The 21,421-nt window shown below is 35.8% G+C and overlaps 1 protein-coding gene across 1 annotated transcript in view; it reads right to left on the reverse strand.

The window, feature by feature from the left end:
* The window catches only part of LOC132192900 (octopamine receptor beta-3R-like), a 56,674-nt gene that overhangs the window by 16,780 nt on the left and 18,473 nt on the right, over nucleotides 1-21,421 (reverse strand). Inside the window, exon 4 of the mRNA XM_059613115.1 lies at nucleotides 8,039-8,193. Within this exon, the coding sequence (XP_059469098.1) occupies nucleotides 8,039-8,193 (155 nt within the window). The remainder of the gene's footprint in view (nucleotides 1-8,038; nucleotides 8,194-21,421) is intronic.

Below are 21,421 nucleotides of genomic sequence, written 5' to 3' on the forward strand. Positions count from 1 at the left end.
TTCTTGGTCAAAAAACACTCCTAGATTTTTAAAATTATCAACAAATTCAATTTCAGAACCACCTAAAAACAGCTTTGGAAGATTGCTAAAATTTAATTTTGGTTTAATTCGAGATGAATGAATGAGCATTGCCTTGGTCTTACTCGGATTTAAACGTAGCCCATGCTTTTCTGACCATTTCAAAACATCCTGTAATATTAAATTCATTATTCCGAAAGCGTCATCTAGTTCGCCCACACTGCACTCAATATATAGTTGAATATCATCTGCATAAATATGATATTTGCATCTGTTCTTAAATATTCTGTTAATGTCAATCATATAGATAGAAAACAAAAGGGGGCCGAGAACTGATCCCTGTGGAACGCCACATTTTAAATTTAAGTTAAAATTTAAAAAAATCTTTGCGCATTTTGATGAAAAGAATTTTCAAAATGTTTCAGGTGCTTCATTGAAGTTTTTTATGATTTAAAGTTATTTATTTTAATTTTTTAGTATGATTCTATGATAAGTCGCACTTGACTGCAAATTGGAGCAAAGCTACCTTTGATATTTGATTATGGAAAGGAATGAATATGGAACTTTGTTTTTATAAATGATTAATTCAATAAAAAGCAACAATTAATTCCAGAAAAATATCTTTAGGATTTCAGAAATACTCTAAAACTGATCAAGAGAGATTTAGTTTGAAAAATGAATTTAAACGTGATTTTTCTGTTAAAGCAAACAACTCGAACAGGATAAACGACACATAAAAAGTGTGTAAATTAATAAGAAAATCACTAAGACACAAAATTTTTAACTGACTCTGCCAAAAAAGCTTTTACATTCCACTTTATTTCGTATTTCCGAACGTTTGCAGTTTTGAGTGTTCCCACTCTCATCTATCTGTAACATGCAAAGCACTCTCGGAACAATCTTGATGTGCTCTCAGCAGCTAGACCCATATCCGCGGGTTTATTTAGACACCTCCCAGTTTTCGATGCTGACAACTCAAACACTGCCGAAGAAAGATAGTTTTGCACTCTCTGTCTGCTTGAAAACATCTCTCCGGGCTGAGCTCTGCACGAGAGAGAAAGAAGAAAGCAGGGCATCAAAGATACATTTATCTTCCTCAAGTGCATCGATTTATCGTTTGTCACCCGCCGCAGGCAGGTGTGTGTTGTCAACCTTTCAAAATGGCAACTTGGCAGCTGGAGGGTTTTCGTACCAGCAGAATAATATGATGCCCCAATGAAACCGTATTTTCGTACTAATCTGGGCGCTTGGCAAACATTATTATTGCCGGTTATCTGCCTCTCGACTCGCAGGAAGGTGAATTTCTACAACGCGCATTGGAGGAAAGGGGGCTTTTAATTCCGCCGGCTCCGCTCAGAGTAAATACAGGAGTTGAGCAAAGGTTCTGGAGATGTTATTAGATTTTTCCTCGGATATAATATGATATTATACAAACTGAACTTTCATTCACGATGTATATCAGACACACTGATCCATAAAAGCATCGTTTTATTGAAAACCTCCTTTCATTTTCTTGAACCTTTGAAAAAAATATATATAAATAAGTAAATTTCAATAACAACTTACGTAAGCAGATTTGCCTGGTAAAATTAATTCTCCTTCCAATTACTGCTGAATTTTAGGACGCGAAAAATCAAAACGGCGATAAAAAACTTATGAAAATCTTGCACAACATATTTTTACCTCAAAAAATCTACCACATATAGTCTGATAGAATAGTCAAATTTTTATTTATGCATTCTAATATTTAATTGTTGTGAAGGAAATTGTTTACAAACCTCACTGAAAATATTTATCTAATTTAGAATTGAAACCGGGCAAACCTCGTTGCAAAGATTTAAAAAAAGTATCAGCAGACGTCAGGGTGCTTTTTGAGGGTCCTTTTATATTTGTATATTTTTTCTTTGCAGCGAGGTTAACTTGATTTTAACTGTTCATAAAATTCACCTCGATTGTCAGTATTTATTTTTATTTATATTATTGTAAAGGAAATTAAGGAATTTCTATATTTTTGAATGAAATATGTAATTTCTCAATGGATACTAAAAGACAGGGACTTTTGGTAAATTCAAAATTTGTGATTCTAAAATAATGGAAATTATGGCAAAATTAACTTAAATATTCTTTTAATATTGTAATCTTCATGTTTTGAAACGAAATAAACACAAATCAACTCTTATACTAATTTGGCTAAACGCAGTCGTGGTGTTCTTAAAACGGCCTCAAAATTTGCATACAGCTTAAGAAAAGGTCCACGGTTTTATTATTTCAATGAGCAGCACGTGTCCCAGATTTGCATTGCATTAACTTGAACGACTTTTCGGTTCAACGTTTGCAAATGGCAACGCACACTTGTCTGTCTCTCCTCCAACGCTTTAATCCGATCTTCGCCATTGCCGGAAACGCGCTAAGCAAAACACGACCGTCGAGGCAAGATAATCCACGCGTAGCCCTTAATGAATCCTCAAACGACATGCAAATTAATCAGCCAACGACTTAATAGGCAAACTACAAAGTTATGCGCGTGCACACCCAGCTTGTTATTTTGCCTTCCGACGTTTGTTGTCAACCCTCGGAAAATAAATAAACACCTTTTCGCACAAAAGATATCGGTGAGGGTGGCGGATTTATAATGGGTTGCCGCTCTGATGCGTCCAGCCCGGAAAAATTGAGCGGGAAGGAAAATATCTATAATGCTTCCGCACTTGCACAAAGATATATATAGCCTCTCTCCATTGTGCCTTTTAGTGGCCTGGATCGAGTTGCAGCTTTCGACTGACTGCGTGTATTTGAAGCTTATTGGGATTATTGTTGATGGATCTTATTTTCAGCGGAAGATGATAGGCCTCTCTCGTTCAAATCGAATTCGCTGCGCAACTTTTAGATTGAGCGCTACTACTTTGTATTCTTTTCCCCTTTCTCTCTCTTTTGTATATTTACACTCGATTCGACTCCGGTGCGCCGCGGCGGATTATTATTCAGCGGGAATTTGAATTGCATGAGTTCGTCAAAAGAACTTTTGAGCTGAGATGCCGTTCCCGGGAAATTCCTTTTGGCAAACAAAAGCGGCAGATTCTGTTGAAAGGAAACTACTGTGGCCAACGTTGATTTGATAAAATAATACAATTGCACCTGAAAAACATTGGGGCAAAAAACCAGAAATTTACAGAGATTATTAAATTTTGATTAATTTAAAAGTTTTATTTAGAAGAGGAAAGTAATTAAAATAAATCAGAGTTTATTTTTTACTTTTATCTCATAATGAATTAGCAAGGAACCAGAAAATTTGTGTGTGTGTTTTTTTTATAATTTAAATTTCTAATTAACAATTTTAGTGGTCTCTGTGCTTGTATGATTATTCATTATTTTTCAAAATAAGGGATACTTTTTTGTTTCGTGACTGAAATAAAATAGAACTCCTGAGAACAAGGTAAAATTGATACAATTTTTTATGTTTCTCTAAGGGTAAAGTAAACCTAAGTAAGTTAATTACTCAACTTACTTTCTTTTTTAAATTTGACACTTCATTTTTTATATTATACAATTTCAATTTGAAAAAAAAAATGTGGGATGCACTTCAAGCAAAAATTTGCAATTTAATTTAACAGAATTTCTAGAGCCAAATCCTGGAATTTCGTCTCGACTTTCCGGCGTCTGAGGTTTTATTTTTAAGGAAGCGGAGGGAAAGACGCGAAATTTTGCCAAATTCCAGAGTGCGACGGTCGTAATCGGAGGCGGCAGGTTGCATACCTCTCTCAGGGTGCGAAGCGATTCGCTCGGCACCCGAGGCGTTTAATTAAATTTTTGGCTTGTACCCGAGGAGGTTCGTCGTGTCGTGTGTGTGTGTACGAAAGAGAGAGGAGGGTTGGTTGGTGGTGCTTGCGCTGGCTGCGGTGGCGGCGGCGGCGGGCGAGAAAGTGTTCCTGGCGGCATTCGGCAAAATCAATACACCCCCGGCACCGCCGCTGCACGCTGCCGGCTCCGCGATATGTGCATTGTTGCAGGCACCCTCAGGGCCCGAGTGGCAGCGTCACCAACTTTTTCGAGTCCACTTCAATATATAATATTATACTCTGGCTGCGATTTCGACCCACACTCCCTCGAGTGGTTTCATTCGCCTCATATGTGGCCACTTCATTGCTATTTCTATACCCCATGCCCACTTGTCGACGGTGCGCACCGGCGGACAATGTGCAGGTTTATTCTAAATATTTGCTCCTGACAGTCCACGAGTATCGTCTTTCTCTATTATATTTTTTTATCCTTCACATACGTTGCAAAACGCCGGACTGTTGAGCAAATATGTGGAAATAAAACTCCAATTACTGAATTAACTGATGCAGAATTAATTTCCATATCGTCTGCGGTTTGAACTTTGGTTTATATTTGTAATACTCAGTAAGACTGTTTAAATTATTTAATCCATCACAAAAACTTTGTAAAAGCTTTAATTTTTTTGTTAAATATAGAAATTTTCTATTTTTCTTTTGGGATTTTTACTGATGTAGCAATTCTTAAAGAAAAGGGTCAAGGAAACCAACGTTTTTACTAGTCCACTTGCCTCCATTTCCAAGAGAATACAAAATTAAAAATAAAATTAAAAACAAACTTAAACTCACACAAGATAATGATATTAAAAAGCACTGGTAAAAATTTGAACAACAGAAGAGAATTTTTTAGTAACTTTTTTTGTTTTGCTCGAGAATAAATGTTCTTACAAAAAGTGGAAAACGCATACTTTTAATCCTCTCTTCTGCTAAAAAAGAAATGCATATCACAGCAAAAACTGCTGAAAGACTTCCTCTTGGGAGGCTGCTGTTGTTTTCACATTATTTATTCAAAGGCACAAGAGGTTCTTCAGATTGTCGAAAAAAGAAGCAAAATGAAAGGAAAATCACAATAAGCTTTTCTTTCCCACGGTGGGTGACTTGATGTCTGCTTTTAAACACCGAGACTTTAAGTTTGGTGAAAGTGGAGCAATTTTTAGTCTCAATTACTCGAACAGGTAAAAAATAAAAAATTTATCTGAAATTAATGTTAATTTCAATGGATTTACAGCCCGTTTTAATGCGTTTTTTCGAGTTTAAATTATTTAAAAAGCATTGTGAATTATGAGCTGCCACAATTAATTCAAGTCTATTATTTCAATACTTTGTATTTATAGCGTTAAATACATTCACATTTAATTGGGATTTTAATTTATAACTAAAAGAACCTAAATTCACTGTTAAAAAGTTTGTATTTATCCCTTTAAAGTAATTTATTTTCGAACTCATTGTGACTGAGGGAATAAATACATGAAAAACCAAAAGCTCCCTACTTGTGCGGTCTTTACACAATTTAATTGAACTTGAAAATTCTCATCCCCTGCTCTACGTTCTTTCTCAGCACCATTCATGAAGAGAGCATCTCCCAATTGTGCGAAATAATGGGTAGGCCGCCGGCAGCGAACGCGATTATAGCGTTTTCTGCCGAAACCCAATTATGCGAATCGTGCGCCATTAGTGCCTGAATCGGTATTCACCGCTCTCAAGAGGCTAAAATCTCTCCACCAGGATGCACGAGGCATAATTTAATAGTACCTATGTATGAATGGCGGCCGAGAGAGAGAGAAGAGGCATCGATCCGGCCCGAAGCACTTGAAAAGACGACGAGCGGATTTTTGAAAAGAGCACCGGAGTAGCAAATCTCTCACTCAGCCCGATCGGATGCAAGAAAGAAAGAATTCCTATATGTCACTCCGGCCCATCCAAGATTATGTATGTACGTCGTCTGAGTGCAAAAACCTATTTTCTGCTGCCAGGATGGAAAGAAGAAGAAGAAGTGCATTTTTGCAGTCGAGTGATTCGAAAATAATGTGTATAAATATGTTTTATACATTTTCTGTTCTCCGAAAACTCTTCACAAGGAGTAAGTCTCTGAAAACAGAGTCCCCCTCAGAAATAATTCAGCAGAAAGACGCTCACAGCAAAAGACGCCGTCGAGTGTGAATTTTTCATAAAGACGAAATTGCGTTCCCGGAATTCGGAAGGCAGATTTAATTAAGTCGCGAATATAGTGGCCCCGTATTAATTATATAAGGTAGTCCTTTATCTAACTGCCAGAGTTAGAGTGGCAAGGTGGGTGAACTGTCAAAACTTTCGGCTTCTTGCGAATTGGATTTGCGTTGAGCAAGAAGATAAATATATACAGTCTTACCCCTAGGGCTGCTCAGGTGTGGTTTGCAAATTACTTACAGAGGCAACTTCCTCCGGCATCATTTGAAAGGCATTGAAAATTTAGATAAGCCCACTCAATCCCAAAAGTTTGGTGTTAAATACTGAATACAAAATTTATTTAATAATAAATTATTCTAAATTAACAAATAAAAAAACACAATAATGATGCAGTAAACAAAAGGAGTAATGGAAGAAATTTTACGGCTAAAAGAATTATTGGAAAACGTGCAAATTTTCTTCCATTTAAAAAAAAAATAAGCATATTTCAATTAGCTTTAAAATCAAAACAAAGTTACCAATGCAAGTAGAATATTTCAGGTTTGTTCAAAAAGCCTCGAAAATTGCGTAATAATTTTTTGTGCTTTTTGTAAGTTTTAAATCAATTTATTTTGTATTCTTCCTTTCTCATAAGTACCTCAAAAGCGTAAAAAGTAAAGAATAAAATTTTTACCCAGAAATTGTAACGTCATCAATAAAATTTAAAAGATATGAGCGCTTTTAGAAAATACACATCAGTGGATTTAAATATTTAAGGTCGGCTAACAATATTCTTTATTCTTTAAGGGAGTTTTGTAAGATTGCAAAAATTAAATCTGATGGAAAATTCCTTAAAAGCACCTCTTTATGTTATCCATTAGCTCTGGATCATTTAAAATTGTAAATTAAATTCACTCATAGAATAAATAAATAAATAAATAAATTAAGCATACTGCATTTGATTAATGTTTATTTAAATTTTTTTCATATTGGAAACGGTTAGTTTTGCTTTAAAACTTGAATTTAAGAGGAACTTTTCTAAGGAATAAGGTTGCTTACAGTGTGTTGTGTAATCTTGCAGTTCGCAGACACATACTTTTCACCCGAATAAGGAACGCGTCTCGCCGAGAAGTTCTCAACTCGCGTGTAATTTAATTAAAGCGCGTTTGTGCAACAACCGCCTGATTTATTCCAGCACACAAAGCGCCGCCCCGCGAGTAACGACGTGGCAGCTTTCGCGAAAGGACCACTTGACTTTGGATTATATTGTTCTCTCGAGCTCTTGGCGCTCTGCACATAATGTGACGTGCCCTTGATTAAAAGTATTAGGCCCGTTTTCGAGGCCGCTTTTATTGATTGGGCTAATTACTTTGAGTGGCTCTTCGCCTGATTAGCAACGCGTTTAAATAACTTGCGCAGGAGAGAGAAAGACACATTTCACAAAGCAGGTGTGTGGAGGTACTCATTAGTGGCGGCGACTTGAATGGCGCCGCGAGAAGCAGAGGATCCTTTCCGAGGTGCAAGCAGAAGAGTGCACCCCGTCGCTTTTAATTAAAGCTTTTGTGCTAAATTAATTCTCTGACAGCCGCTCAGAGTTTCGTGTCGGAGGTAGCAAGCGAGAGTGAAACTGAATACCGCAAACGTTCCTCTTTATGCGGGTGATATGCGCGCTGAAAATTAGTAAAATCTTCAAGTTTTGCTTTCATAAGCTAGAGTTGAGTTTCGGTGTGAATAACACGAACAGAAGATTAGACTTTGGATTTTTTACTAGAGCCTAATTTTGATTAATTTTTAAAAATAATATTCTAAATAAAATTAATTTAAAAATTACAATTTTTTTAAGTGTGCTTGTTTTATTTGGAGTGTTTCATTCATTTTCAGTGCTATGGATAAAAAATAAATAAATAAATAATGCCAAATCATTTTTGTTTTAAATAATTTTGTATCATTCTTGAAATTTTCCCCATTTTAAATTGCGACTGTTTTTTTTTTTAATTTTTTTTTAGTAACTTAATAACTACGGAATTTAAAACAAAATTGCTTACCGTTCGTCGTGCTGTTGAGCTGGGTGGCGGCGGCGGAGGCGGAAGCAGCTCCGTAGTACATGGTGGACATGGAGATGTTGCCTCCGATGCCGCCTCTTCTTGTGGAACCAGACTTGAGACTGCTGGTTGGTATCACAGCTTCGGGACGTTCAACACTGCAATCAAAGGAAAATGCACTTTAAATTAACTTCCTCTCTTATCATTTTTTATTAATATTTTTTAATCAACGCCTCATTGATGAAAAAAGAAGATTGCTTCTTATAGTGGTTGACAACTTTTTGGTCTTCAAAATTCAATCAGACGTTTCCTGGTTAGGATTGTGTGAGATTTATTTATATATTTACAAAAATTCTTTCAAAGAATTTTAATAAAAGAGTGAAAAACCGTTCATACAAGATTCAGGAAGATATCTTTTCATCAGTTGAGACTCTTTTTCTCTGAACTTTTTGTCTGCGACAGACGATTCAAGGATGTTTGAAATTTTATGTTAATTAATTGCAAATGAAATTTTTAGGATTATTTACAAAGAAATTAAAAGACTTTCAAATCTTAGCATAAGATTGGAACTGAATTAACATAAAATAATAATTATGCTTTCAACTTTTTTTTCTTGGTATTCTTGCTAACTTTGTAGTTTCAGTTAGGAAATGAGTCTAAAAAAAGGAATAACAATGTAAAATACGCAATGGCAAGTCTTTTATTATTTGCATTTTAAATTACAACATGAATAATGAAGTGTCGATTCAAAATGATGGATTAGTTAATTAAAACACTCTATTTGTGTGAATAATTATAGTGCTCATAATTAATCAAAATTTTATTCTAAACGAATCATTTTATTTGCTAAAACCGTTAAATTACTCACTTTGTCAGAAACAGGCGGAGAGTGAAAAACTGATTAAACAAAAATGCAAAATCCCATTAGCGAATCGAAAACATTAACGCTTTTGCAAATGACTTTTCCGAGTTTTCACATAATGAACGTTGGATGAATTTTTTAGGCGCGAACACACACGCTGCCAGAGCAATATGTATTGTGAGTGTGTAATCAAAAGAGAGCGCGGCTGTTGTGTGTACCAACGCGGAAATTGGGTGCATGCAAATGAGTTGGTCGATCGGCTGCTGGTGGCGAGTGGCGCGGCTAATTTAATTGCCGAAGAGAGATTTCACCACACGCCCGTGGCGCGGTCGGGCTTTGTGAATTTATATTCGTTAGGCTATTTATTCATTCGCCTCTCCGATGAGGCCATAATTTGCTTCGGTTGGCGCCCAAAATATTGGATATTGAGTGACGTTGATACCACCAGAAATAAAATACAAAAAAAAAAAAACGGGATGGGAAAAAAGCAAGGCACATTAAATGATATATAAATTTTCGCCATGAATTTTTTTCGCAACCCAGCTGACGCTACGCTTCTGTGTTGTGTTTATCTGGCACTTGAATGGCGTGCGGCAAAATTCGGTCCGGTTTTCTGATTGATGACCCGTCACAAAAAGCGTGAATATGAAATTTTTGCGACTCGTCCGTATGCCCCAGCCATTGCGAGGGGCGAGAGGCGCAAAGATAGCAAAATTCTTCAATGTATACAAAAGTCAAATTGAAAAGAAATGAATAAAAGTAGAAAAAACATTTTTTTTTAAATTGGGGAATTTTGGAAATTTCTGCATAATTAAATTAAAAAAAAAACTGAATGTAAAATAAAAGACAAAATATAATTTTGAAGGTAAATATTTTGTTGTATAAATCAATTTATTACATTCAATACAACCCAATTTAATAGTTTTTTTTTATTTCTTAAAAAGAATAATTAGAATAAATCAATTTATTGTGATTCTTATTTAAAATAAAATTTTAATATTGAAAATATTCTCAAATTAATTAAATGTAAAGAAAATATGAAGAAACCAGAGAAGTGTGTCATAATAACGATGGCAAAAAATTAAAGATTTCACATTTTTAATTTCCAAAAACCCTTTAAATATTATTTAAAAAAATTACTTGATTAATATAAATTTTCAGAACCTTCTTGTCCCTAGAACAAAATAAATCAAGTTTCCAAAGCAGATTGAATAAAAATGCCTGAGATTTATCTACAGTCGAGCCGATTATAACAAAGAAATAAATTTAATAATTATTTTAAATTAAAATAAAACTCATCTGCATAAAAAATTTAGTTAAGCTTTTATTTCCAAAGCAGATTTTTTGCCGCTTTTAGATAAAAAAAAAAAAAAACTGACGGAGCTTGACGTGGTGTAAATTCACGCTTTTGATAGATATTTCAGATTACAATAACGCTCACCCTTCTCATGCACAGCGTCAAAATGAATTTTATACACCCTTTCCGCCGCCGGGACTCTTCTAAACACGTTACGTTCCAATGGGCAAATGAAATTTCCGCCAGGAACATACATAATTTGTGCGCCTCTCGCCGACAAAGTTGGAAAGGAGTCATCCATCTATCCGCGCTTGTCTGCACTGATGACAGCCGCAGGCCGGACGATGGATGGATGGATGAATAGACCGATGGACACTTTCCGAAAATGAGCTCTTTCGGTGCGGCCGGTCCACTCGATAATCCGCACTATTAACTTTTCAAGCAATAACACAGCGGGCGAAATGATGAAAAGGGATGAGTGGTGGCATCACACTCGAGAGCTTTCTATCTGCCACCGAGCTCAAGTAATCCCTGATATTTGATGCGGCACCAAACGTTTTCGACACACGTGTGAAAAGCAGCGGAGGCCAAATCCCTCTTTAACTGAAACGTTGAGAGCTATACACAGATAGGGTAAATGGAAGGCCGTGTAATGCTCTCACTCTCGACGGTTTGATTGCCTCGTTTTGACTTTTCCTTTTTCAGCTGCGTCTCTGCGCAGTAAGTGCTGCGACCGATTTCATTATTTTTAACCAGTAAAAGGAGAATCTCATTGTTTTTAAACGACCTGCTTCTCCTATAAAGAATGACGCTCATCAGCTAATTTTGTAATTTGAATGAAACAATTTAAAATTAACACTTCTATTGAAAAATTAATTAATTAGTCTGTATTGAAGAGAAAAATTTAATGGAATTTGAAATGGAAAGACTGCAAAATATAAGTCCGTTGATGAAAAAGACAACAAAAAGAATGGGAAATAAAATTGAAATGGATTCTATCTTTAATTAGACCCCTGGTTTAGAACTGGTTCAGAAAAGGTGCAGAACTGGTGTAGAACTGATGCATAAATTATGAACCAGTCCTGCACCATTTCCGTTCCATTTTTGCACAAAGTCTGCACTAATTTTTAATTTGAAAATTTTCGATTCGACAAAATTATTAAATCCTGATTTTGATTTGGTAAGAATAAAAAAAAATATCATTACATAGTAATGTAAACATACACATAATATAAAAATAGCAAACGCCATGACCAATAAAATTTAAAATGACAATGAATTTGAATTCGAAAGACTGCAAATTATAATTTTTTTTATGAAAATAGAAGGGCAAGCATGGAAAGTAAAATAGAAATGGAACCATTCTATAGTTAATTAGATTGGTTCAGCACTGGTTCAGGGAAGGGGCAGAATTGGTGTAGAACTGACGCAGAACAGCTGAACCGGTTCTGCACCATTTCTGTATCAATTTTGCATGAAATCTGCACCAATTATAATTTTGTAATTATTAAATAATTTTGATACGAAAAATCTTTTAAATTCTTTATTTTAATTGTTAAGAATAAAAAAAAATCATTTAAATAGCAATAAATGAAAAAAAATTGCAAACGCCATAATCAATAAAATGTAAATTGACAATGAATTTGAAACGGAAGGATAACAAAATATAAGTCCGTTTATGAGAAAGGCCACAAAATAGAATGACTTAAAAAAATTATTATAAAAATTTTTACACAAAACAATGCGATTTTAAAGGCACTTATTTTGTAAGAAGCAGTTCAAAGTAAAAATTTTTTTAAGTATATCTAAGAAAGTTTGAAGCGTATCAATTTTTTAATTTTGATTAATTAGCTATAAGATTATAAAACTAAAAAGATTGGTTTTTACCAATCTATAATTATTTAGAAAAGTTAATTCAAATTATAGACTAGAGATTTCTGGTTGAAAGAAAATTTAGATAATTCGTCCCTGTTTCCGCATATTCATAAAGTTTTAGTACGAAATATTGTAGTAAGTTTTCCATTCGAATGCGGGATTAGCTTATAAAATTTCAACAACTCCTTCTGATATAATTATAAGGATAAATGAATACCCATGCAGAACATCATGATAATTTATTTAAATTTTGAATGGAATTTTAAACAAATTAATAAACAATTAAAAATGGAATTTTAAAATCAAATCAAAGAATTGCAAATGCAGGCAAGTAAAGACTGGTCTTTTCTTTCTTTTCACATGCCTTTTTTTCGAGGGTTCATTTCCACAGGTGGCGCATATGAAAACAAGCTTTTCAACTTGTTCTTCCCTCCCATGGGCAACAAATTGATTTCCCTTCTCTCGCAAGTCTCTCGGACGCCAATGGAGTGCCTCTCTTTTTGAAAGAAAGGGGAAAATATTGCGACACTTGACCTGACCTTTCGCTTTAAATAAGCACCATGAATACAAGATGAAAGACCACTCTCTCTTTTTTATTGGCCATCCAATATAAACTATGCTCGGACCCAAACTTTTGCCAGAACTTTTTTTATACTCTTGAAATAAATCCAAACAAGCTAAGAAAAACAAGGATCATGAAATATAGAGTTTTTTCGATCAGAAAATTAGGAAAAAGCTGGTGCCCTTTCCGACGGGGACGAACTTTATAAATTCCCCTCTCGCAATTACCACAAGGAAAGCTAAATGCCAATGCGCATTACTGCCTCGTGTCTAAAATTATTATACGTATATAATCAAGTGTGCATGCATAAAATTATAGTCACGCGAAGGTCAAAAGTCACGCAACCTCCACCAAAAACGTCGGGGTTTATACAAAACAACAATCACGAGCATATCTGATTACCCGAGGCTCTGTCTCTTAAGCCAGATTTGTAAAATTTAGACATTTGCGGCTGCGACAAATGCGAAATAAGCGGCGCTCGGGCTGATCGTCATTTTGCAGCCCTTAGCTCTCGGCCGTAACGAGATCAGAGGCACGTCTCCGCAGACTGATACTAACCCAATCAAGGCACAAAGGCCGCCGCCACCACCACTGAATCCGCAATTCCCCTCAGCGGCCGGGCATGGCAATTGGCTTCGGGAATAAATTCGCACACGTGAGGGAGAAAATCGAGAATAATAATATATCTGCTGACAAACTTCTTCTTCTTCCTTGCACAAACTTTTGCGAAAGCTGCCGGCGTCTAATTTTAGGTGAGTAAGGCAGGAATTTGGCAGCTGAAGTCTCCGCGAACTTTAAAGGTGCCGCTCTCGATTGGAAAGTTTCGGGAATCTTCGTCAACCCTTTGCCGGAGGATAATTAAGAAAAGATCATTATGATCGTGAGGATTAAGACATCTTCCGAAGTAAACTTGCATCCCACGCTTGCACATGAAAATAAATTTATACCAATAGAAGAGGTTAAAAGAAATTAAGAGTGAAATAAACTTTACACGCTTTAGACTAAAATGTTTCAAAATACTTATGTTATTTAAATGAAAAAAACTGCGAGTTATTAAAATTGATAAAAATCAAAGAAAATATTAACAAATTATTAATAAAACCAAATAAAACTAAAATAGATATCATGGTTTGAATTTTATCATTATTTATTTATTGATGGCAAAAAGTTTTCCTAAAAACAAACATTTGCAATTTTGCAGCAAATAAAGTAGTAAAATTATATTTTTAATTTTAACTAACATTTTTGAATGTTATTTCTTGTTTAACACCACAATATTGACGTATTAGTTTATACAAAAATTAAATTAAGTGTGATAAAAAGTTATTAGGTACTATAATAATTCATATATGTTGCATATTGAAGCAAAAAGCAATTCAAATTTTCATTAGAAATCACGCCCTGGCTGATGATTGAAAAATTGGAGAGTGGAACGCAGTGACACAAAAATTGCTGGGTTTCGTGAACATATTTGAAGCAAAATTTCAGCATTCCCAAGAGTGAAATTAATTCAAATTCCTTAATCAATGAAGCTTACAGTAAATGTGGGGGTGGACGGAAAGGGAAAAGAATCTCAGCCCACGCGCTTTAATGACAAAACGCGGCCTTTGACATTTTCAGGGTCCCGTTTTATTCGGCTCGGCTCATTGTTACACATTCGAATTTTAACGACCAGTCGAGAGAGAGCCCCACACAACGAAACTGCGGTCCTCGAAAGCCTTTTTCTAGTCGACTTGTCGCCAGCGCGAATTTATTTCCAATAAAAGCACAGAAAGAGAGCCAGCGGGCATATCGGAGAGGAGGAAATTTATTCAATTTGGGTATCAGAGTGTGCAGGTGCACTTCCCGCTCCTCTTTTTATTATCATCTGGGCAGGTGAGGAGCAAAAAGTCGGTCGACAAAAGCAAAGGGGGACACCAGAAGAAATTTCTTTCTCTGGAAGCGCGGAGAATTGGAACGGATTTGCTTGCCTTTTTGCATGCGAAGAAGGGAAATGGCGGAAGAGGGTTAAGTCCACCAAAGGAGCCGCTTGCTGACTGGGAATTGCGCCCATCCTGCAGCTCATACTTAGCTCTCGATTTCTCCCCCGATCTGCTCTCCGCTTGCCTGCAGCAGCGTGAAATTCCCTCTCGTTTCCAGGGAAAAGATCAAGAGAACTCGTCGCCGTTTCGGTGCCACGGTCTCGCCTTTGTTAGTGGAAATGATGTAAAGGAAAAGTCCTTTGTTCTCAAATTTTATGATGGCTTCCGCCAACAAATCGACGCGAACAGTAATTGCCAATTATTGATTACTTTCCAGAAGAATCTTGATTGATAACTTTTCAACACTAATAATTCTCCTTTGACAAAACATTTCATGTTTGGGCATGTGACTGACTTCCAATAAAATTAGAAATTCTTACAAAAGAACCAAAAATTACTTATGAAATAATATCCGGCTTCCTTGGTGAAATTAAACAGCTTAATTTTTCTGTATGACACAGAAATCCCTGCTCTGCAGTTGAATTTATAGAAACCTTGCAAGTGATTTTGCTTAAAATATAAAAAAAATCGCTTTTTGGAATTTCAACTTTTATTAAATTGAATAAAATTGTTTTCTTGGTCCCTTTTGCAGTAACAACCAAAAAATGAGAAATTCGACAGAAATGGAATTTTTAACTTCAATTTTCCTTCCGAGCAAGTTGCGATTAGCGAAATTTTGCGGCAAAACTTTAACGACTCGGCAGCGCTCGCTCTCCTTTTGTTCCGACTCATTTTCCTTTCGGAGAGACGTCTCAACTCTGCGCCGCAAAATATAAATTAGGTAATTTATTTTTCATGTCCAACTTAATGAAAGTGTCTGGATAAAATATTCCGTCGCTGCGGCAGCGGCGGCGCGGCATATTGAAAAGTTTCCCACTGGCCCTCGAAAGCGCCAGATTTAATGAGACAAGGAAAAAGAGCGGCGCGAAAGAAAGAAAGAACGAAAAAGAGGCCTCGACGCGCGCAGTGGTTAATTTGCAATTAGACGATCCAAGTGGGCGAGAGGGACGCGAAAGCTCTGGGCTCCGAGGGTTGCGCCGGGGATTAGCTGCGAGGATTGATTTTGGGTCGGACGAAAACGCTTCGCGTGTGAAGTGAAGGGTCCTCGAGAGGCGGCTCGAGACCGCAAAAGAGAAGAAGCCAGGATTATTTATCGGTCGGCGTTTCTCCCGCCCTCAGGCCATTTGTTTTCATTTTTTCCGGCACACGCGGAATGAAAGGACTCCTCAAAAGCGGACCATTCTGTGTGTGTATGAGGAAAAAATTATTATATGGCTACATCGATTTCAGATATAGGGATGTTTTCCCACACTGAAAAGTGATGCGGATGTTAGTCTCGTCGACAGGAATTTAATATCTGGATGTTTTCCCGACGCAGCTCGCAGCGAATTGCTCTCTTTGGGAAAAGCTTTAATTTATATTTATACGAGGTTGCGTAATGTCAAAGTCTGCCGGATTTTCTCTCGAATATACGCAAGATTGAAATGTTAAGATCGTGCGATCAAGCTTAAAATGAAATGCTTAAGAAGCTTAGTTGAAATTAATAATTATTATTTGCATATTATAGCAGTTCAGAAGATTATGTTTGCTCTGAAAATACTGTTCAGAAAACGCTTCTAGAGTTTAATTTTTGTACTAACAAAAAAAAATATATTATTTGTACATAATATTGAAAATAATGATTTTTTTTTAAAAAAGTCCAAAAATCAGTATTCTGTTAAATCTCATAATTCAAAATAGTAGCAAACCATTATTTTTATTTTGATGAAGTATTTTAATTTATTGCGATTTATTGAGGTTTAAAATTTTGTTAAAATGTTTTATCCTCAATTTTCCTGATCTTTGTTGCTTTTTTTTTATCTTGCTCATTGATTAGGATCACAGACCGTGACCAACATTATATTAAAATTTAAAATATAATTTTAAAATAATGTATTTAATTGGTGATCACGCTTAGTTATTATTTTTTTGCTTGAAATTCCTGATATGCAATAATTCACATCAATTCAAATTTTGCTTTTTTTATTCAATAGCATATGAGCTGTGAGCAAATCGCCACTTCAGACTCGGATAAAATAAAATAAATTAAATAAATCCGTGAAAAAAAAATTTGTGAATGAACGTGAATATTTTATATATTAAAACGCATATTGCAAAATCTACTATGGTTCTAAATATCCATTCAAAATGCAATTTAAAGCCATTCATAAACTGCCATAAAGTTTCATCTATTTAGGAAAAGAAGCTCCTTCAAGCAACTCACGCCCAAAGGGAAATAACCTACACGCTATTAATTATTTAACCTATTTTGAGGTCAAATAGTTGCTCGAGTGGCAATTTATCTAGTTACATTTTATGCCAACTTGAATAAAAAGGAAAATCATTTTTTATTACAAATTTCAAGCCAACCTCTCTCTTCGCCGCCCTCTTTTTTTCCGAGTTGTGTTTATAAACTCGATTATTGAGGCGGATTCAAACTTAGCTGCTTCTGCACTCTATTGTGTTACTCAAGCGTGTGCGCCGCGCTTTTTTGGAGCTTCTTTTGCTCTCTTTTCCGCACCGCGCGCCGACAGAGAAAGAGAAAGGCTGATTGTCTCAATAAAAAAGAGCTGATTTAATGATTATTGTGTAAGACTTCTTCATTGGGTTTCTTTTCGAGCCTCAATGTTATTTTCTCGCTTAATATTCTCTCCCCATCTCTTGCAAAGTTTTTCTTCAAAAGGAATCAAAAAGCTTGATTCACTTTTGAGCGTTTTAACGAAATGGAAAAACTTTGCTGCTTCTAACAAGTGGAATGAATAGTAATCAAGTTCTTGCAATTTCTTAAGACTCCGTAGAATTTTTCATAATGGAAACTTATTTTAAATCGTGCTTAGAATTAAATGAAAATTCTAGAATAAGAAAATGTTTCTTCATCATTATATTATTGTTATTAAATTTAATTGGAGCTAAATTATCTAATGCAATCGATTGACTTTCTAATAAATTTGATCCTTAGCACTGAAAACTTTTAAAATATAAATGATTTATCTATTTTCCATTCAATATATACACTTGTATTAAAAGCAACAAAAAAACTATACCTAAATTGTACAGAAAATGACTAAAAATTGAATTTCAACGATTTCAACTAATTATTTTAATTTATTTCTGAAATAAATAATTTAACATTAAATGAGGACTATAATTTTCCTATGGCAACGTTTGATGAAGTGTATAAAACCATCGCCACGAATTAAAACGACGCCCTAGGCAAAGTTTGCTGAACTTGATGGAGGGCGATCGATGGCATTTTCGTCCTTGCATAGCCGCAATTAGAATTCTTGATGCTGGCCGCCTTAATTTCAGCGATTAATTAGAGCTGCGGGCGCACGTGTGCCGCCTGCGAGTGATTGCGGCCGAGCAATTGATCCATTCTCGGCCAGGCTGGCATCAATTTGCGAGCAAACACGCCACGCTAAGCCGATTCATCGGGAAATAACAAAAAGCGCGCGATCACGAGTGGAATCAATATGACATGCCTCTCGGTGCAGCGTCGACTGCACTTGTGCAGATCAAGGGTCGCACACATGAATGGCCGATGCAATATCAGACTCTCATTGTGCACCTTCAATGAGGTTCAATTTGATGTGGAGAGAGAGAGCGTAGATTAAGCTTCGAGAGAGCCAGATTACGATGATTATTCATTTGTATGTAATATAATGTGATTTATGTTCTAATTTTCTATAAAACTCTTCACCGTTATTATTGAAGTACTTTTGATAAGGTATGGTTAAAAACAATGCAGTGAACACAGAAAGTCTATAATTTTTCAAATAGAGGAAAAATTAGGAATAAAACTTAATTGCAAATTTTCATTCCGAAGAAAATCAACTGACATATTGTTTAGATCATAATTTATTGGAATTATTTTTTAAAATAATCTTTGTCTTGAGAAGGAAAAAAAACTACATAACGCTGACAATTTTGAAAAGAAATTGAAAAATTTGGGCTTTCCCTCTTTGAAAAATTGTTAGTTTTTATTATAAAATTATGATCCACTTTTTTATTTTCTCAAGAATAATGTCGTAAAACTTGTGGCTTTTTTATTTTTTCTTCTTATTCTTCTTGCTTCTTGCTTGTTTAATTCGGTCGCACACGGTGACCAAAACTGGTACAGCGCATTGTTTCTGTTTTTCTTCAATTTCTCTTCGAGGCTGATCAAACTTGTTTCCCTTCAATAATTTTAATTGAAACTATCAGAAAACAATTCAAAAATCCATAAACGAAAATTAATTTTTGATTTCCTCTCTTATCAGAACAATTTTGGTTGTATCTTATGTTAAAATAAACTGAAAATGTTCTGGAATAATTATGGTCTAACGTGAAACTTGCTTAATTCTAATTTCATAATATTTTTAAGTTTGTTTGAATATTTTTTTAATTTATTTATATATTCTATGAAATAAAAAGAGCAGATCACTTTTCTACCCATGGCCGCTATTTATTCACATTTATTTAATGAATCATTTTATTAGATAATTCAAAACTCAATATTGTATTCACAGCCCAAAAATCAATGAAAGTTATATCAATTTCGTTTTACACAAATAAAATTTAACCATTTACAAATTCATATAATATTCAAAAAATGATAAAATTGGCTGCTGTGTTTAAAGTGTTGGACTATCTGCTGTTGAAAACAAGCCGATGCACTCAATCAACAAGGGCACTTATTATTTTTCAAGGGCTATTTCCGTCCCGTGTTCTAAAAGTGGCACAATTCCAATGGCTCAATAATAATAATTATATTATTATTGTAGCTTTTCTACCGAGTCAATTTATTTATTTTTTAACGAAGCGGCAGCCGCAGTGTGAGAGGATGGAAAACAATAAAGAGGTCAAGGAGACAAAGGGGGCAAGGGCAATGCAACTGACAATGAGCTTGAGGTCTGCGCCAGCTAATGAGGCCAGAAACCAATCGTTATTGATCAGCAGCAGCGCGCGCGGTGAGTTATAAATTTACTTTGCACAAAAGAAGAACGAACGCCTGCTCCGAAACAATGCAGCTGACGTCAAACTTGAAGCGAGCCGATATATATTTTTAAAGTGCTAAAACACACGTCGCAGAGTGATTAATGGTCGCGATTAAAATTTGACGACACTGACGACAGCCTAATTAATTAAAACTGATCGATCGGCGCTTTTGTTTGTTGCACCGGTGAACGTATGCAAAATTGCAAATTAATTAATGACGACCGGAGCGAGATATTCCGGCACCAATCACATTGAAATGTACGTCTGCTTTGAATTTGCACAAAAGCGTCGCCGTCGAAATGTAGTATTTTCGGCCTCCGCTGCGATGGGAATGAATATATTGAGTTTCTTTGAAATTCTGCCTTCTCTCTCTCGTAATTAATTAGTGCTCGAACAGGGCTTTTATATTGAATTTTCGCGTCCGTAAATTCAAAGCCAAAAAGAGGGAGAGACACAAAAAGCAGGAATAATTAGCGAGTACGTAATTTTGCGCCATTCAATTTGCTGACGGTGGCCTTTTTTTTCAGGCCAGGTTCGTCATTTGAATATGCAAAGCGATGCAAAGGGAATCGATAAATCCTCATTGGCACTTCTATTTTCTAAGGTTTCAAATTAATTAAAACGTCAAAGGGAATTTTCTCTGGCTCAAAGGAATTCCATATTAAATAAAGTTGACTTTTTTGCATTGATGAAAGTTAATTTGAAATGAAAGTAAAGAAATTATTCTTCATTTAATTTAGTTCATAAATTGATTATTATAATTTATAGTCACGTTTTCGTCGCAGTTTTTATTTTGCCAATCACCTCAATTATTTGATATTCAGCTCCAAAAATTTCCTACTAATTCTGATTTCAGATTGGTCTTTTATAAGTAACAATAATTCTGTCAAAATTTGTGCAAATATATCGTTTTGAAAAGTTTAAATTTGTTGCAACTTTTTGAACATTTTAATTTCACCACGCTGGACGAGCTGAGTAATTTGGTAATAATTTAAACACAAAATTTTGTAAAATAAATCAAACAATTATAATCTCGTTTGCAGAAGGTGGAAAATCCGAGTCTGCATTGCTGTGGCAAAAAGGATGGGTGTTGAGCAGACAGAAATGGATTGCACGAGAGGCATCAAAAAACGAGGACCGCATTTGACACCGTGTGTAAGAAGAGCAAACCGAGCAGACGGAAAGGGTGAAAGGTGTCGTCGAGCAAAAACGCGTGCGAGAGTTTGATATTCTGCGGTAGGCATTTCTCTCACTGAAGACAAAGCGGTCGTTCGAGGGGCTAAAAAAGAAGAAACAGAGAGACCCTTTGCAGGCGCAAAGCCAATCGATTGACCAGCAGTGCAGCAAAATTCGCCCCTGCTGCAGGGTGTACGACAACACACCCTGCTCGTTACACCGCAACAAATGTAAACGAGAAACTGAACGAGCCAGAGACGATATAAAAAAAACCAAAATTGCTTCATGGCTCTGATTGAAGGACGAACGACCCCCGGTTTCGGAAACTTTTGATGGACGCACTTGGCTGCTGCTTGCTGGGCAAATTGCATTAGACTTGCAAATTAATTACACCTCGCCAGGCTTTTAGCACCTCGGCGCAGAGACACCCCCTGCCTGCTCTTAACGGGCCTCTGCGTCTGGCAAACTCGCTATGCACAACCGGCGGAAGAGGAAATTTCGCTGATCTCTCGCCTACGGACGGGCAATTTTGTTTATACCTCGTCAATCGTTTATCTCTTACGAGAGACGCAAGCAG

Source organism: Neocloeon triangulifer, unplaced genomic scaffold (genome assembly GCF_031216515.1).
Source record: "Neocloeon triangulifer isolate White Clay Creek 2 clone unplaced genomic scaffold, ASM3121651v1 ptg000003l, whole genome shotgun sequence".
NCBI lineage: Eukaryota > Metazoa > Arthropoda > Insecta > Ephemeroptera > Baetidae > Neocloeon > Neocloeon triangulifer.